The sequence below is a fragment of the Rhopilema esculentum genome, chromosome 4 (genome assembly GCF_057945365.1).
Source record: "Rhopilema esculentum isolate cy_ngs chromosome 4, ASM5794536v1, whole genome shotgun sequence".
NCBI lineage: Eukaryota > Metazoa > Cnidaria > Scyphozoa > Rhizostomeae > Rhizostomatidae > Rhopilema > Rhopilema esculentum.
Window position 1 is genome coordinate 10,540,961 of NC_142818.1, and position 13,259 is coordinate 10,554,219.

The following is a 13,259-nucleotide window of genomic DNA, read 5'->3' on the forward strand; positions in this document are numbered from 1 at the left end:
AATTGGGATATAATTGTTAACAACAATACTTATTAAAAATCTTAGTTTTATAATAATAAGCTGTTTTTCTAATGCTGTAGCATGTACAATTTTAGTAAAAAGAAAACACTGAAAAGAAACTCATAGTCTATTTTCTAAAAGCGAGAAAACCCAACCCATGCATATAAGAACTCTTTTTTATCAGGACTTGACTGAGCCAAGCACTTTTAAAACGAGAAAATTTAGAAGTAAAGGGGAAGTCCCTTTTAAATATTTTGAATTCAAATATTCATATTGTACATTGCAAAGTTTTTGCTTTCTACTGAGTAATAAATCTCAAGGTTATGATGACATCTAAAATTATGTTCTGTTAAGGTGCATATAACATGCTAAATATGCAAAAAAGAAACATTTTGGTTCTGAATTCTTGTTCTAAATTGTTTAAAATTCTGAGAAAAAACAATAATGGACAAAAATAGATTCCATTACTATAGTAATAAATCTTATTTTTCATCAAATTAAAACATGTTTACACATTAAAAAGTCTAAGTAAAGTTGTCTGTAGGTTGTATTTTTGTAGGTTCCATACTTTGACAAGTGGTCATCTAGGGTTTTCAAATAAAAACAAGATAATTTAACAACAAATATACCTTTTATGCCAATAAAATTAATCAGAAACATTACTAAAATAAGCAGGCATCAACCTTGGGTTAAGATACATAGAAATTAATCTTCTTTCAAAAGTTTTCCTCAAACTCAGCTTCAAATAGTAATTGTTGTATTTGGCATTTTACACGTGCCTTTTGTTTAAAATATAAACATTTTAATTGAGGGACCAGACTCTTCATAAATAGGCTGTCTTCAACTTCATCTCCTTTTGATGGTGTTGACTGTGATATCTTTCTTCATTCTTCCAGAATTGCAAAGTAAACATCGTCACTTGTTTTCTTCTTCCTCTTTCCAAAAACTTTCAGCTTTTTAATAGGCGAAGTGACTGTTAACACTGTCACACACTCACTGTTGGAATGATCAGGTGGTGGCAGAGGGCTTGCAGACGTCAAATCTCCTGCTTCACCAGCATCACCAGAATTACCACAATCTGCTTTAAGTTTTTTTCTGTGCGTGTCTCTGAGATCGCGCCATTTCCCTGTTACACAAGTTGGCCGCCTTTCAAGTCCCAGTTGTTTTCTTCCTCTTTCCAAAAACGTTAAGCTTTTTAATAGGCGAAGTGACTGTTAACACTGTCACACACTCACTGTTGGAATGATCACTCGTTCCAGGTGGTGGCAGAGGGCTTGCAGACGTCAAATCGCCTGCTTCACCAGCATCACCAGAATTACAACAATCTGCTTTAAGTTTTTTTCTGTGCGTGTCTCTGAGATCGCGCCATTTCCCTTTTACACAAGTTGGCCGTCTTTCAAGTCCCAGTTTTCTTCTTCCTCTTTCCAAAAACGTTAAGCTTTTTAATAGGCGAAGTGACTGTTAACACTGTCACACACTCACTGTTGGAATGATCACTCGTTCCAGGTGGTAGCAGAGGGCTTGCAAGCGTCAAATTGCCTGTTTCACCAGCATCACCAGATTTACCACAATCTGCTTTAAGTTTTTTTCTGTGCGTGTCTCTGAGATCGCGCCATTTCCCTTTTACACAAGTTGGCCGCCTTTCAAGTCCCAGTTTTTTTCTTCCTCTTTCCAAAAACGTTAAGCTTTTTAATAGGCGAAGTGACTGTTAACACTGTCACACACTCACTGTTGGAATGATCACTCGTTCCAGGTGGCGGCAGAGGGCTTGCAGGCGTCAAATCTCCTGCTTCACCAGCATCACCAGAATTACCACAATCTGCTTTAAGTTTTTTTCTGTGCGTGTCTCTGAGATCGCGCCAGTTCCCTTTTACACAAGTTGGCCGTCCTTCAAGCCCCAGTTTTCTTCTTCGTCTTTCCAAAAATGTTCAGCTTTTGAATAGGTGAAGTGACTGTTAACACTGGCACACACTCACTGTTGGAATGATCAGGTGGTGGCAGAGGGCTTGCAAGCGTCAAATTGCCTGCTTCACCAGCATCACCAGATTTACCACAATCTGCTTTAAGTTTTTTTCTGTGCGTGTCTCTGAGATCGCGCCATTTCCCTGTTACACAAGTTGGCCGCCTTTCAAGTCCCAGTTTTTTTCTTCCTCTTTCCAAAAACGTTAAGCTTTTTAATAGGCGAAGTGACTGTTAACACTGTCACACACTCACTGTTGGAATGATCACTCGTTCCAGGTGGCGGCAGAGGGCTTGCAGGCGTCAAATCTCCTGCTTCACCAGCATCACCAGAATTACCACAATCTGCTTTAAGTTTTTTTCTGTGCGTGTCTCTGAGATCGCGCCAGTTCCCTTTTACACAAGTTGGCCGTCCTTCAAGCCCCAGTTTTCTTCTTCGTCTTTCCAAAAATGTTCAGCTTTTGAATAGGTGAAGTGACTGTTAACACTGGCACACACTCACTGTTGGAATGATCAGGTGGTGGCAGAGGGCTTGCAAGCGTCAAATTGCCTGCTTCACCAGCATCACCAGATTTACCACAATCTGCTTTAAGTTTTTTTCTGTGCGTGTCTCTGAGATCGCGCCATTTCCACTGTTAACACTGGCACACTTTCACTGTTGGAATGACCATTATTCCTATTCCACACGTTTTCTTTATTTTGTACGGCATCAATCAGCGTTTCAACTAATTAATTGTTCCAGTCTATTTTCGCGAGATTGCTATTTTCGCGAGATTGCGAGATCCCTGTTTCTCTCTGGTTGGGCAATCTGATCTGATAAATCAAAATGATGGTTGGGCCACTTGGGCATAAGAACAATGAAGTAAATTACCGGTTGCTGATTGGTTATCTGTCATCCGGGATTTTCATTCGCGCGCTCTGGTTCGCAAGAAAATCAAAACTTGCGATTGCGAACAGGTCAAAATCGCATTCGCATACGATTTTCAAACAAAAGATCGCATGCGATTTGCGAATTGCGAATGAAGTGGAAATGGGCCTAAAGAGATGCAAAACCATATTTTACCGGCAGAAATTATTTTGTTTCATTAATATTTTGTTATAGATTCAATTCTACCGATGAGTTCTCTGAAAGTTGGGGGTGTTCACCCCCACACCCCCACCCCTGCACGCTACGCCCCTGTACCTTTAATCATATTTGTGAAGTTATAAGCTTTTTGAAATAAAGGGTTATTTAAAACGAAACGAGCAAAAATAGCGTATCGGTCGTTGTATAAAAGTTAGCATGTTGTTTATTAAAAACTTAGAATGCAGTTCTGATTTAAAACAACTTTGCGTCCATACAAAAAAGAAACCTCCAGTTACTAATGATCGAGATCTACAAAGCTGTACATAAACTAACCCCAGGCTTTTTGAATAAAGTATTCCTACAAAAGAGTAGCCACTACCACCTTAGAAACAGTAAGTTAATGCAAATCCCAAAAAACTCGAACCCGTCACTCATGGAATGGAAAGCTTGTCCTATTTAGGATGTAAGCTTTGGAACAATCTACCAGATCACTTGAAAAAGCTAGATAAACAATGGAGGGGTAATTGCAACTGTAGGTTGTGTAGAACCTTTGTAGCACAGGTCGGGTTCCTGACATTTATTATCTGAAAAGCATTATTTTCAATTATTTATCTAATTAAATCCTAGATCTTTTAATTTATTTCTTTAAATTGCCTTTATATCACCGTACAATATAATCAATTGATTCCTATAAATAGTAAGCCTTAATTGGCTTGTGCTCTGATGAAGCCCCGTATGCCATAACTGATTTGTGTGTTTGTTGTTGTTCATTCTCGTCGCGTTGCCATGTTACTTTTTTAATACATTTAGATGCCTTACCTTTTAGCTACTACTGAAAACAATGCCTACTGTGAATAAATGAATTATTATTATTATCATTATTATGCAGTTGCAAACATAAACTTGCATTTATCTTCCCTAATTCCATCTGAATTTTTATCAAAACTGACCTGGTCATGTATCAGATCTATGGAAGACTTCTGTAGATAACAGGCAAGAGTGGAGAAGGCTAATTCGCATTGTTTTTGAAAGTTATAACATAAAAAGAATGAAACAGGACGAAACAGTCGCAGAGAGAGAAGGAGACATAAGAAGTCAAGACCATAAAACTTTACTGTGTTATATCCGTTGTTTTTGGGTTTATATGCGTATTATTATATTTATCAAAACTGAAACCCTTCCAGTTTCCAGCCAAAGCGCTTTCTTCGCCTTATCCATTTGGAGCAACAAACTCTCTTTAAAAAGTTGTGTTGATGCTCTGCATGTTAGGATGAACGGTTATAACACAGAATAGAGATTTGGGCTCGTTATTTATATTGTTGGCTTAAGAGGAAATAATTTGCCTTGACAGATGTCGATCTTTGAAAAACGTCAGGTGGATTTCTTGGTGCAGGATGGTATCTTCGAGGAATACCTTTGCTTGTAGAACTGGGAATAATTGTTTTAAAGGAAGGCATGGTTACAAATTTATTGTTTTTAAATTGTACATACACACTTTTTTCTAAACCATTCAACTTATTGTTCTTAAATTTTACAAAACTTTGAGGTGGGGTTCTTAATCTGTTTCTTAAATTGTTAAAAGGTAATTTATGGAATTTTAGACCAGAGCTAATCTTTTACTGTTTAACAAAATTTTATAACTTTAATGCAGGTATTGGTTTAAGATCAATTTAGCAAAAGATATGCCATGAAAGATCGTGTTATTTAGCCTGTATTCCAGACCCCTAACTTAAAAATAGAGGTTTAGGGCACCGACTCTTGTTATTATAAAAGTCTACCTATAAAAGTAGAGAAGTGTGGTTTCCCTCTTTATACAAATTGTGTGTTCTATCTTCCTTGCTTTCATTCGTTGAAGTGACCAGTAATTGAGTATCTTATCCATTCATGACAGGGTAAAAAAAGATACCTTTGTTTTAGCAGCAGCGCTGTTAATTTTATGAATACAAAACAAAAGTCAGCAGTAAACAAAATTGAAACCAGAATTTTAGAATAAAAAAACCAACAATTTTGTGTCACACTGAGGGAAGACCAAACTTCTGAAAAGAACTAAAAATTTGCAAATGAAAAGAAAGAACATTCATGTACAGATTGATGTTATGTCGGCGATTCGCCACGATTGTCGCGAATTGCAACAAGAAATGTACTACCCTATGTACCAGAGCCTCAGAGAGTCAAAGGATTAGATAAGGAAAAAGGGAATTCAAAAGAGTACAATTATGCTCGTAAATGTACGCTTACATTGAAAAGACCCGTTTTTGACCTAGAAATCATTTTCATTGGAATAACAAAATAAAGGTATCTATTTCAAAATGATCAGAGCATTGTCATGTTTCGATTCCTGACGTAACATAAAAGAAGAAATTCTGTTCCCCTGACTTCCAACTCTCATTTTTCTTTCATTCACTTTATTTAATGTTGGTTTACAAAATAATAGCTAATAAACAGCTAATCAACACCAACTTGAAACAATAACAAATATAAGAAAAATCGTGATGTCTACAAGTATCCAATAATATATGTTGTGCATAGTCTACACGAGCAAGTAAGATCCGTTTGATAAATTTTAATTTTGAATGCTTTACAATTTTCTGTCGATTGAATATCTAATGGTATTCGAATTCCACAATTCATTACATCTAAAGGATACTGTATCTAGCCCACAAGTAACAGTGTTCGGCTTTTTTGTATAAACGATCGATTTCGTAAATTATATGCAAGTTCATTCAACTGAAATATTTCTTTCATAAATACTGGATTTAAGTTATTTACTGTTTTGTATCGTCACTGACTTTAAATTCTTGATATATTATTATGGTAGTAGTGAGGGGGGAATCCGCCCTCAAAGTGATCAGAAAGTTGATTCAGGAGAATGGTGAAATTGTTTAATATGCAAAAATTAGTTTGGGCAGAGAAGCCCCTACCCCAAAATATATTTTTGCGAAATTAGGCCAAAGCAGCTCATCTGTAGACTTGGTAAGATTTCTTTTTCAACTTCAGTCAAATTCTGTGCCTCCGTTCGAATACGAGGTAGTTCGCAGCATCCATAGAAATCAAGATGGAGGACGATCAGGAACTGGCGGAATTAAGAGCGCAAAGAATGGCACAATTGCAGGGACAGATGGGTGGAGTAAGTATGAAAGTTCGCTGCGAATTATATACAGGTATACAATTTGAAGAGTTTCAAGATATTATTGAGAAGTATAAATGGAAATGGGTGTGTCCTGGTCTTGGACCAGATTGGAATCTTTGAAAGATGCGCGGGGGATCTGTTTCATGCAGGAATGGCGCCACCGGGGGTTCTTGGGGTAGGGGGGCAGGAGCCCCCCAAAAATTCATTGAGCCCCCCCGTCGGCACTTGAATTTTTGAAAATTTTTAAGCAATGTCGGCACTTTCATAATTTCAATAGTCTTTTGAACTAGAATTTCCACAGCGGAAATGATGTGATATTACATCTTTGTGGGTGGTTCACTCACTGTCGGCACTCTGACATTACAGCCCCCCCCCAGCATTTCGTTTCTGGCACCATCCCTGGTTTCATGTTCATGAAAATTGCGCATTTGCAAATAGCACAGATAAAGATTTTGTGCGTCTGAGACTAATTACCATAAAAATACAGTTAACTTTTGGGTATACATTTCAGAGAAAAACATTAGTAGCATCATTAGTGGTGATAAAAACAATATTCCGCGAGGGAGATTTGCGGGGGATTTATCTCCCATGCAAGGCAAAAATGGCCACACCCTAAACATAGCATCCTCATACAAGGCTTTTTCCATACAGAGTCCTTTGTGTGCACAGCTAAAATTTTAAGTGTTCAAGCATGCACCAGTTTTGGTAAATCAGTTTGGTAAATCAGTTTGGTAAATCAGCTCAGAGTTCCACATATCTGTTGATACATGTGGCATGCTAAACACGAAGCCACATACATAGTTAACATGAAATAAAAGAATAAAACAAAGACTCATATGTACCACAGTTTTCTCTAAATCAATAAATTCTCTTTGTCTGGTACGACTACAATATTTACAATTTTACTAACTGCTCATATTTTTGACATACTTAAACAAATGCCCTGGTAGACTTACGGCATATTATAGTTGACATGAAATGCACCCTGGGTGGAAATGAGGACAACACACAAAATAAGAAAATTGGGCAAAATTATAAAATTCATTTTTAAATCGTTGGTTAGTCAAATTAACAATTTGTTTTCTAAAATCATGGTTACTATAACAGGAAATGAATAGAAACAATTAGGAAACAGGATGAAACATGAAGAAACAGTAGGAAACAAAAAAGAAACGAATTGGAAACAAGTAGGAAAAGAGTAGGAAACAGCTAGGCAACAAGCAGAAACAAGTAGAAACAACTATGAAATATACAGAAATTGGTAGGAAAAATTTCAACTGCAGCTGCAATTTTATTTATTTAGTGGAAATCCTGCCTCAATAGCTATGATGATAGTAGTAATAGTATTTGTGTAGGACAAATTTATTGCAACCTAAATGTTACCAACCTAAAAGAAAGTGAAAAAACTTTGAGTTAAGCCTCCTCCCCAAACATTGAAAACATTGTTCACAAGCAGTAGATTTTCAGCCTACACAGCTTGTTTTTCTCGTATATTAAAGTTTGATATTTTGGTTTCTGTTGTTCTTGTATAAAAAACAATATTATTGATTTTTCCATAACTTGATCTGAGACAACAGCGATCGCTTTGGAGAACGACATGACCAAAAACGTAGGCCACTGCAAGAAAGATTAACGTGTCCACGTGTTTAGATAAGCTTGCCTCGTTTTGGAGATTAGTGATTTCTGCTAAATGATAAATCGTTTCATGTTGTTTCCTTATTGTTTCTCCTGGTCTTTATTAGTTTCTTGTTGTTTCCTGTTGTTTGCTGTTATAGTAAATGCATTGTAAAATGTAGCTTAGCTTTTAGTGAATCATTATCTGTTATCTGCTTTGTGAAAACTTTGATACCAGGACACTGGAATGAATGTGGAAACTAACACCCTTTTTATGAACAAAGAAAAAATACCTGTTGTTATGATTTTATGGTGTGATCACAATTTCATGCCAAACTGGAATGCACTTTATTCAGTGCTTCCAAGCACTAAAAGTTATAAACTTCATTTTTTTCTGTATCTATAAAATAGCTCATAAATAGCACTAAATTATAATCTGGGCTGGGTGCCAAAATAGGCACCTAAGGCAAACTGTTCAAATAATTTTTGAAAATAATAGATAATTTGAGCATGAATCGCTTCTTATATTTTAAATGAACCCTAAAAATTTCATTTGGCTACGAATAAAGGGTCATTTCAGTATATTACTGTAGAAAAATAAACCATTTTATGGACGTTGGAGCCAAATTTTCCACAGCGTTATTCTTAATGCTGCGTAGCATTTTTTCCTATTTTCTATCTCTAGTGGAAATAAGTTTGGCACTCGTAAATTGGAACTGGTATAAAGTGCCCTTGACAATTTTTGTGGATTGGATACTCCTAAGGTTTCTTTTCAATTTCACTTATTTAGGAAATTAAATTATAAATCAATGTGTGTATGTATCTTTTTCTAGGGAAGTCAACCAGGTGATCAACAAAAGAGAGAAGAAGCCATGAGAAGGTAAATTTATTTTGGTTTTTTTTATCAATCAATTTCAATAGTTCTTCTTTTGAGGATCAATTTTATTTTCTGCTAGAAGTTCAAAGTTGGCATTTCGTTTTATCTTACAAGGTTTTTATATATATCTTATCAACAGGGAAGTGGACATGCGAAATTCTATATTATCCCAGATATTGGATCAAAATGCAAGGGCAAGACGTAAGCATTTCTTACATTTTTTTAATTTTCTTTTTCCACTGGGAAACATTGAATTACAATGCAGGGTTTTTGTGTTGCATTGTTGATTGTGCTGTTTCTCACGTTGACTAAGTTCATTAAGCACAGAGACTTTTTATGCTACTGTATTTTTTTATGTACTAAGTTACTTTTCTAATGCAGTGGACCACAAAATGTCCTTGAAACAATGCATATCTTTAAGAATATTTTTTATCTTAAAGTATTAATTGAGTTGAAAGCATTTAGTACACCCAGTCATGTTTCTGCTATTTTTTCTACAGTTTTTAAAGAACTGGGCTAAACATTTATACCTATATTTTTAACCACAGTGAACAGTATTGCACTCGTCAAACCAGAGAAAGCTAAGATGCTTGAGAACATGTTAATACAAATGGCTCAACGAGGGCAGCTGTCTGGAAAAGTAAGTTTGGTTCATGAGAATGTTAATGCTTACTTCAAGACTTATTCATAAGCTCTTTTCAGAATGTTAAAGAAGCTGATTGTTATTTGATTTTGCACTAGACAAAGACAGAAAATCAAAATGTCGCATCAAGGACAGAAAATTTGAAATATTTACTAAGCGTCTATCCTGAACCACAAAATTGATGGCTAATCGAGGAAACCCTTGTTGACACTGCAGAAGGCAGTTTCCCCTTGCTCCCCTAAGGATCTGCAGTGCTGGAAAACGATGTTGTTTGTACCCATCTGCCCGCTTCAATTTGGCATCTTGCTTATTTTAGTACATAATAGTTTGGGACGTATTTTAAACCATATAAAAATAAAATAAACTTTTTTCTGGCTTTTTGCATGTTGAGCCTCTAAAACGTTTTAGAATCCCCAAACCATAATATACTTTGCAGTTCCTAGTACCAATAGTTGAAAGCTGTTTTCACCTATCATACTTTACTGTCCGAGACAATAGATTATGGCCTAATGGGTAAGGATAAGGATTGATTCGCTCTGATTTCATTGCTGTGGTCAGATTATGCCAAATAGATTCGCTCTTCATCGGGATTATTCATTTAAAGCCTTCAAAAGAAGGGTCTTAAAGGTTTGTATTTTGGCAGACATTAGATCCCTAAAGATGACTGGAATTTTATCTGGTAGAAGACAAGTTTTATAATGATATAATTTTTTTCTACACCTACCTTAACCTCAATGTGAAATTATTTTTTAGGACTTTTTTTATATATCGATTTTTAGACAGACCAGTTGGTCTATTTTTCCTCAATTAAGTCGACCTCAATTAGGTTTCGCTAGAGGGGCATCTGTTAAGTTCTACTACAAAACAATAGCTATGAAAATAACCCTTTAACACGGCAAGATTTTTAAGATAGCACGTTAGAGTGGAAACATGAGTACATTTCGTTTGGCAATTTCTAGATTATAAGCGTCTGATAATGAAAAGTAAGCATAGTTGGGGGTTCCTTGTTTTCAAAGGAGGCTAGTACGAACATAAGTCTTTAACATAATTTATCCAAAGATAATAAAAAACGACGATGTCTACCAACAAGCAAACGAATCTCTATACAGCAAAATACTTGAAAATCTTGTGCCTGACCCACTTATTTGTTGTACCTATGATTTTCTATATATGGTTTTTTGTAACATTTATTATGTATACGTGTAGTTGTCGTTGTTGTTAGTCTTGTTGCATGTAATGGCCATCGGGTTGTCATTGTTCTTCGCTCTCCATGATATCGTACTTGTAGTATCGTAGAGTATTTGTAATATCGTAACAAATCGAACAACGTCAACTTAGATGGTTAGGACATGCACTTCGTTTACCACAACAACTCCCTGCAAAGCTAGCCTTAGCATACACGAATGAAAAATATACAAGACCAAGAGGCCGTCTAAAACTAACGTGGCTCTCAAAAATAAAATCACGGGACATTTATAAAATCCAATAAAAAGAAGCTTGTGAACTAGCAAAAGTTAGACTTGCCTGACAAAAACATTTCAACTTAAAACTTGTGTTAAACGAAGTAAATTTAATTACGAAAAATGTGTATGAAATTATATTAATATTCTTTTTGCTAATCAGCGGTCAATAACCTTTTACCTACCTGAAGAATAGGTACACACAGGCTTTATCCTAGCCATCGAAGACCATTTAATGTCACCGTTTGGTTTTATTAAAAATTGGCCATTTGTGTTTACATTACTACATTTCTGAAATGTTTACAATTGAATTTGAAGTTTAAAGACAACCTCGGGCTGAAGTTTTAAAAATGGATTTGTTTTTATTTTAAGAAGTAAAGCATTTCTAGAAAACACACCTAAATAAAGTTTTCTGATTTTCTGTAACTCTGCTTTCTGCTTTGAATTTATATTTCGTCTTCTAATCTTGAAATCTTTGTTTAGATGAACGAAGATGGTCTTAAAAGTGTACTCGCATCCATAAGTCAACAAACTGAAAAATCGACCAAAGTTACAGTGAGTATGCAATTATTTAATTCTAAATATTGTGATTCCATAATTGCCTATCTCTTAAGTGCAATTTTCGTTTAAATCCAAGTTTTGTATATATAGTTTAAGGCTAAATCTATCAGTGTCGTGAAGATAATAAAAACCTTCCAAATTTGTTTCAATGGTTCACAACTATTTTATGTTCCAGCTCTGCAAACAAAGAAATTCTATAGGAAAGACAAGGAAAGGCTAATGCCATCCTTTTGAGCAGGGAAATTTATAAAAGACTCTGTGTTTATTCACTAAGTTCTTTAAACTTTCAGATTAATCGTCGAAGATATGCAATGGATTCCGACGAAGATGATTATTAATCGCAAGTGAGTAAAATTAATCGCATAAATACAATGATTTTAATTATGAGTCAATAGACTTTACCTTCGATGTTCTATTTGCAGTTTAACTTACTAGGTTTTTACATCTAGAAATCGTTTTTTTACATTAAAAAAACATTGAAAAAGATAAAAGCTTTATAACTGTAGAAATTTATATTAAAATTCTGAAGTATAATTTTTAGAATAACATGTTAACAAATTTTGGCCTAAGGTTATTTCTTTAACTTCAAGCGTCGCTGCTATTTTATGATCAGTGGTGCCGTGGAAAGGAGGCTCGGGGGGCGGAGGCTCAAACTCCTTGCCCAACCCCACTTGAAAAATATCAGTATATGTTTGGTTGGGCGAATTTTTAACTTGGAATGGTGAAATAACCCTTCGCATGCCATTCATTTTCCATGAATGAGCAATTTCTATTAGCCTTTAAGAGTCGGTGATTGTTTTGAGTGATTTCATACACACAACATAGAATCTTTAACACAAATGCAAATATACAGGGTGTGACAATGGGTATAGTATTGGGTGTGGCCTCTACAGCACAGCCCCCCGTCCTTACTTTTTAGGACAGCACCCCTGTTTATGATTCGATGCCATCTCACGATTCGACGCTATTTTTCTTGCCCTTTTTCCCCATTGCTTCATCTTGAGATAATCTCATTACCTTTTAACATCATGGCATATGATAAACCACCTTTTTCGAAACATTAAATTTACAATTACACACAAATCTGTCATTAGTTTAGAAAAATATCATGCATTGTTAATAAATATCATAAATTTCATGCTTTCGGAAATCGCAGCTTGTTAATAAACTTGATGATAATTTCTTGATATCGTCATTTTGTATCATGGTCTTTTTATCTAATGGAATTGTCAACATTGTCATTTTCCTGATTTGTCTACTTATAACAGGTTGTCGACTGTTTCAAGCAATGTCTTTTTTATTGGTCGTGTTACTTATCATCAAGATTCTAGGGAATTTATCTTAACTTTTATACTTACATTAAAATTGACATAATTACATAAGCATGGCTAGATAGTAGTAACTTGTACAATACGTGACCATAAAAAACAAAGCTATCTTAAATTTTGTTCGAGTCATCTTAAGATAAAACGGGCCTTGAATTAACAGTGTTTTTTGTTATTTTTATGTCTCAGAGACACGAAGCAAGAAAAAGATACGCCCCAGTGCCTGCATCAGCAAGTGCTGTAATTTTGTTGCAATTCTTTAAGGCCTGTTTGACATCACAGGAGGGTCGAAAAGAATGATGCAGAATATACAGAGACTACGAACGAAGTAATTTCAAGTTAAAACTTGTTGTATATAAACTCTGTGGTAGTCATTAGATTTAAACAAAGATTCTTATCCAGTTTGTTAATTAGTGGCATTATTTTAGTTTCTGTCATATCTTTCTCCTATCAATGTTTTCGTGTGTCTTTCCGTGTACTGATGTTGATCACGCTTTTTATCAAAGTTTAATTGTGTAATATTTAACCTATATCGAAATAGCCGCAGTTTTCACTGAAACTCCTCTGTTCTTTACCTTTGAGTTTCCTCGCTTTTCCTCACCGCAAGCCTAATTACATCTGCTT

At 35.3% G+C, this 13,259-nt stretch overlaps 1 protein-coding gene across 1 annotated transcript; it reads left to right on the forward strand.

The window, feature by feature from the left end:
• The first annotated feature begins 6,022 nt into the window (after positions 1–6,022).
• LOC135690602 (programmed cell death protein 5) lies at positions 6,023–13,175 on the forward strand. Its single transcript, XM_089114432.1, has 7 exons — positions 6,023–6,152; positions 8,603–8,649; positions 8,786–8,847; positions 9,195–9,286; positions 11,233–11,304; positions 11,601–11,654; positions 12,825–13,175. The coding sequence occupies exons 1-6, from the start codon at positions 6,081–6,083 to the stop codon at positions 11,646–11,648; spliced, it is 393 nt and encodes a 130-aa protein (XP_088970558.1). The 5' UTR covers positions 6,023–6,080; the 3' UTR covers positions 11,649–11,654; positions 12,825–13,175.
• The last annotated feature ends 84 nt before the right edge of the window (positions 13,176–13,259 follow it).